We start from the raw sequence: 5899 nt of genomic DNA, 5'->3' as shown, positions 1-5899 counted from the left end.
TGCTCTCACTGCCGAGGGCCTGGGTTCAATCCCTGGTCCGGAACTAAGATCCAGGAAGACGCGGGGAAAAAAAAAATTCCCAGTCTTGGGCTCATCACCACCCCCAATCCATTAGCACGTAGGTCCTGCCAACGGGGACATTGCCCCGAAGACCGCACTACAACCATCTAGTAAGGACCTATCACCCGCCCGCAGACACCGCCTGAGTCCCCCACTTGTCCCAGCGGCGACAGTGCAGGACCCCCACGGGGCACTGAGCTGCCAGCGCTCTAATCTCTCAGGTACAGTTTTTTAGTCCGCCCTCGGCTTCCACCACCATGGCCAGTTCCTGCGCCGACTGTCGCTCGCTTTGGGTATTCAGAGCGCTCAGGAGTGCGCAGCCACACCGGGCCCGGCCCGAGGACTTGGAGAGAAGACTCTTGTCCTCGGGGGTGCCCAGGCTCGCCGCGGGGCTTCCCTCTGTCGGGCACGCGCTCCAGCTCGGAGTCTTCCCCACCGTATCCTTCCTGCAGGCGGCCGGGGACGGGGGCTGAGCGCCGGGCCTGGGAGAGCGCAGAACAGAGTTTGCGCTCGGGCGCCCGCAGCTCCTCGCCGCGCGCCCTGGGCACAGGCAAAACTCTGACTCACAGCTCGGTCATCTGCTCAAACCCTCCCCCGCCTTCGCCTCCGCTAGCGCCCTGTCCCACCCGGGCGGGGAAGGCGGGGTCTGGTGGGAAAGTGGGCGGCCGGGTCCGCGCCAGGCCAGCTGCCCAAAGTCCCTGCGGCCTCCGGGGCGGAGCCAGGGCCGGGCCCGCCCACCGGGAAGGGTGGGGCTGCCGAACCAGCCCGGAAAGGTGGGGAGAGTTGAGAGCCTGTTCCCCTTTTTCGTCTACGGTCTCTGCCCAGGCAGACGCTGTGATTCCGTGGGGAGTCGCGATCCGCTCACATCACAGGAAGGTGGTGTGGAGACGACCCGGTCTGCGCAGGTATGGGAGCCCTCTGGCCAGAGGGAAGGAGGAAGTTGCCCCCAGCCTGGGAGGGAAGGCGAGAGGGGAAGGGAATCCCAGGGCTGGGGCTAAGGGCTGGTGTTGGGAGCCCAGACCGACTTTGGGCTGAGGCCAGGAACTCTCTAGTTTTTTTCCTCTGCCCACCTGGGAGCCCCTGGCCCCAGAGCCTCCAAGCCTGCCCTTGCCAGCCCAGGGCTGCCTAAAGGCCTACATACATCCCAGAATAGATACCAGGGCAGGGGACCCAAACTAGCATGAATGACAGAGCAGGTGGCTAGGGAGAAGCAGGCATAGAGCCCAGGCAGGCAGAAAGTGAAACCAAGGAGGAAGGTGACAAGGCAACAGAGAAAATCAGGCAGACAGAAGTAGAGGGACTTACGTCGCTGTATGAGGGCAACACCAACAGGGAGTTGAGCAAGGGCCTGAGCCCAAAAGACAGGGCAAAGCCTGGGAGCCTGCGAGAAAGATAAACTGAGAAAGACACTCAGGAAGAGGGGGGCTCCAGCTGGTAAGATGAACAAGTAGGGCTCACCAGTGGTGGAGGGGATGGGGAGAGGGGCTGCGTCACACACTGCAGTGTGGTGAGTTGGTGCATCCGAGATCATTCTAAATGCATACGCCCTTGAATCCAGCAATTATACCGCTGGGAGTTTGTCTTAAGCATGACGTCTGCCAAGTGAGGAGACAGAGATGCACGAAGATGGTCCTTCTAGTTGCTAATGGCAGTGAAAAGTTGGAATCAACTCTAAGGTTGAACCCTTGTGAACTGCTGGTGGGAATGTAAGATGGGGCAGCCACTGTGGAAAATAGTATGGCAGTTCCTCAAAAAAATTAAATATAGGATTACCATATGTCCCAGCAATTTCACTGCTAGCTATCTAACCAAAAGGATTGAAAGCAGGAACTTGAAGAGCTATTTGTACACTCATGTTCACAGTAGCACTATTGACAGTAGCCAAAAAGTGGAAGCAACCCAGTGTCCATGGATAGGTGAATAGATGAACAAAATGTGGTCCATCCATACAGTGGAATGTTATTTAGAATTTAAAAGGAAGGACATTCTGACATGGATGAAATGAGCACATTATGATCAGTGAAATCAAACGGTCACAAACAGACAGATACTGTATGACTCCACTTGTATGAGCTGCTTAGAGTCATCAGATTCCTAGAGACAGAAGGTAGGATGGGGGGGCACGGGCTGGGGGAGGAGGGGTGGGGGTTAGTGTCTAATGGGGACAGAGTTTCAGTTTGGGAAGATGGAAGAGTTCTGGGGATGGATGGTGGGGATGGTTGCACAACAATGTGAAGGTGCTTCATGCCACTGAACTTAAAAATGGTTAAGATGGTGAACGTGATGCTATGTGTATTTGACCGCAATTAAAAAGAACGAGATTGAACCATACATGCTGATGTCGGACGGTGTCCACAGGGAAGAAAGGCAGGAAATGTGTGATGCTGGCAGTTCTGGGAGGCTGGTGCTGGGCAGCAGCAGCAGGATGGCATCACTTTCTCTGTCGCATATTACCATGTCCTTCTGGAACTAGAATTGAACCCAACTGGGACCTGAACCTGGAGCAACCTGGATTCCTCTGGAGGGTTCCAGAAGCCCATACACGGCCATGCACTGCTCCTGCTCCTCCTCCTGGCCAGTGGGGCTGAGACCTTTCACATCTGTGCTTTTAACACCCAGCGGCTGACGCTCAACAAGGTGGCCAGGGAGCCTGTGCTGGACACCTTAGTTCGGGTAGGTTCATCACTGCAGAGAAGCTGTGCCCCGAAGGACCATGGCCCAAAGCCCCTAGCCCTACCTGACCAGGGGCATGTGCCAGAGAAGAGGGGACATCAGGAGACATGGTGTGGAGACATGGAGCACCTTCCTTCCCTGTCGCTGGCCTCACTCTCCTCCTCCATAAAGTGGGTGTGGTGTTGGTGGAGATGGCATTCGGTCTTCTCCCGGGTCCCTTCTAGCCTCGCTGCTCTGTTTGGCCTGCAGCCAGCGTGTCATGACACTCTTGGCCGCGCTGGTGCCAGGTCCCCAGGGATACCACCCCTCTCCCAGGGTGGCTGGCACTGAGTGGGGCTGGCCTTCCTGGTGTCCTGCAGATCCTGGCTCGCTGTGACATCACAGTGCTGCAGGAGGTGGTGGACTCTACTGGCAGCGCCATCCCGCTCCTGCTTCGAGAACTCAATCGGTGAGAAGGGCTCTGTGGGTCTAAGCTGGGGGCCCCACAGAGCCTCAGGGCCGCTGACCCGAGGTTCCCCTTTCCTGGCAGATTTGATGACTCTGGGCCCTACAGCTTCCAGAGCAGCCTCCTGCTGGGGCGTGGCACGTACAAGGAGAAATACGTGTATATCTACCGGTGAGTGCAGATGGTGACCGGGGTGGTCTGGACACTTGGCCCGGTGTGAGGTGGCGCAATAGCCCCAAGGGTGGCCCTCACCTCCGCATCACACTTTTTCTCCTCAGTGGTTTTACCCTGGGGTCTTCTTGTCCTCTACCCCAGAGAGCTTTAGTGCCCATGTGTCCCTCCAGCAGGTGGCCTTCCTTCTGCAAGCACAGAAGTGGGGACCCCCGCCTCTCTCCTCTGGAAGCCACAGGGGCTCTGGGTGAGGGTGGCTCCCTCTTTGGGAGTGACTGGTTGCAGCTTCTGGAAAGAGGCTCACCAGGGGCCTGTCATGGGTCCTGGGCAGACCCAGTTTCTGGAAACAGCCCTAAGTCCCTGGGAGGATAGCCTGGCGGGGGGGCGGGGGTCCGGATTGAGAGGGCAAGGGTGGCAGTCAGGGAAGGAGACCTGTTCCTCTATATAGATGAAATTACATAATGTCTAGAATTCACTCCAAAATGATGGGGGAACAGAGACACGCCCATACAACAGTACCGCTCATAACAATCTCAAAGTGGAAATGATCCGAGTGTCCGTCAGCTGATGAACAGATAAACAAAAGGCAGCCTCTCCACGTGTAGTGGAATATCATTCAGCCTAAGAAGGAAGGAAGTCTGAGCCAGGCTGCAGCCTGGATGAACCTGAAGCATGTGCTAAGGGAAAGAACCAGACACAGACGACTATGTATTATTGGATTCTGTTCACGTGAAATGTCCAGCAGAGGCGAATGTACAGAGACAGAAGACAAATCAGGGGCTGCCAGGGGCTGGCGGGGAGGGGAACGGGAACTGCTCATGGGCGAGGAGGTTTCTCTGGGGTGATAAGAATGTTCTAAAATTGATTGTGGTGATGGTTGCACAACCTTGTGAATGTACTGAACGCCACTGAATTGTGCATTTTAAACAGGTGAGTTTTACGATGTGCAAATTATGTCTCAATCTAAAAGAAGTTCTAGAAAGAAAGGCTAGGCAGGCTGTGCTTACATGAAATGGAGCTGCTGGTGGAGGGCCCCCTCCCTGAGTGACAGGTCTGATGTGAGCACTTGCAAACTGAAACCAGTGGTCCACCAGGTCACACAAGACGCAGGTCCTGGATTCCTACGTGTACGACGATCAGGATGACCTCTTTGCCCGGGAGCCCTTTGTGTGCCGGTTCTCTTTGCCCAGCAAGGGTAGGTAGGGATGAAGGGTGGCCCGCTATGAGGGAGCAGGAATGGGGTCTGGTGGCTTCCACGGGGCCCTGGGGGGACTGGGCAGAGGAGGGCCAGCAGTGGCCGGGAGCCCTGTCCCTGGGGCCTTGCAGTCCTTCCCAGCCTGGTGCTGGTCCCGCTGCACACCACGCCGAAGGCCGTAGAGACGGAGCTGAACGCCCTGTACCACGTGTTTCTGGACGCCTCCCAGCGCTGGCAGAGCGAGGTAGGGCCGGGCCAATCGTATGGGAGGGAGGGGGACAGGACGGCCAGGTGGCCAGGCCCGACAGCTGCTTCCCTCTCCAGGACGTGATCCTGCTTGGGGACTTCAATGCTGACTGTGCTTCGCTGACCAAAAAGCACCTGGATGACCTAGTCCTTCGGACTCAGGCTGGCTTCCACTGGGCCATCGCTGATGGCATGGATACCACGGTGCGGGCCAGCACCCACTGCACCTACGACCGCATAGTGCTACACGGGGAGCATCTCCAGAGCCTGCTGCGCGGCGCAGCCGCCTTCGACTTCCCCCGGAGCTTTGGGCTCACCGAGGAGGAGGTAAGGGGGTGAGGCAGGAACGGGCTCACAGGGAAGCCCCTGGGCCCCGAGACTGATGCTTCGGCCCGCTGCCTACCCCCAGGCCCTCAACATCAGCGATCACTACCCCGTGGAGGTGGAGCTGAGCTGTGCGGTGCACGGGGCCCAGCCCCTCAGCCTGGCCACTCTGTTTCTGTCGCTGCTGCTCCTGCCACTCCTGTCCCCCCAGCTGGGCCTGGTGGCCTGAAGCCACCGCATACCAGCTGCCCACAGAAGTGAGGACTATGCTGTTTTCTGGACTCAAACCCCCGCCCCCCTTCTATCCTGCCCTGCCACTCCTCTATGTGCCTTTGCTTTGGCTGTGTTCTTTGGTTGGGCCTGTGCTTGGCATTAGAATGTGGAAGAGAAAGGAAGGGGCCCTGAGGCTGGAACCATGGCACTCTTCCCCCAGGTAGTCTCAGGAGTGAGGACAAAAAGCAGGCTCCAGGGCTGGGGGAGGGGTCGGGGAACTAAAATCCCCCATGCCGCAATGAAGATCCCACGTGTCACGACTAAGACCCCGATGCAGCCAAATAAATAAATTTTTATTGTATGACAAGACCATACACGCTGAGAACAGAAAGCTAGATTGCAGGGATATTACATGTGTGTAGCAGACACGGTAAAGGGTCATCATCTTTATCATACCTGGGACTTATATGAACCAAGACCCCCCCCACACCACACACGGCTAACTAGTCAACAGGAAATGTTTAAGTACGTACACACACACACACACACACACACACACACACACACACACA

At 57.0% G+C, this 5899-nt stretch overlaps 1 protein-coding gene across 1 annotated transcript; it reads left to right on the top strand.

Moving 5' to 3' along the window:
- Positions 1-115: 115 nt before the first annotated feature.
- Positions 116-5701, top strand: DNASE1L1 (deoxyribonuclease 1 like 1; the record flags this gene model as incomplete). Its single annotated transcript, XM_007119995.4, has 9 exons — positions 116-281; positions 886-965; positions 2680-2733; positions 3093-3181; positions 3263-3349; positions 4444-4544; positions 4676-4788; positions 4869-5117; positions 5200-5701. Coding segments are annotated over 9 exons (1083 nt in total), but the record flags the coding sequence as incomplete, so codon positions are not given.
- Positions 5702-5899: the final 198 nt, after the last annotated feature.

This window comes from Physeter macrocephalus, chromosome 21 (assembly GCF_002837175.3).
Source record: "Physeter macrocephalus isolate SW-GA chromosome 21, ASM283717v5, whole genome shotgun sequence".
NCBI classification, from domain to species: Eukaryota; Metazoa; Chordata; class Mammalia; order Artiodactyla; family Physeteridae; genus Physeter; species Physeter macrocephalus.
This window is presented reverse-complemented; position numbering and strand designations above follow the sequence as displayed.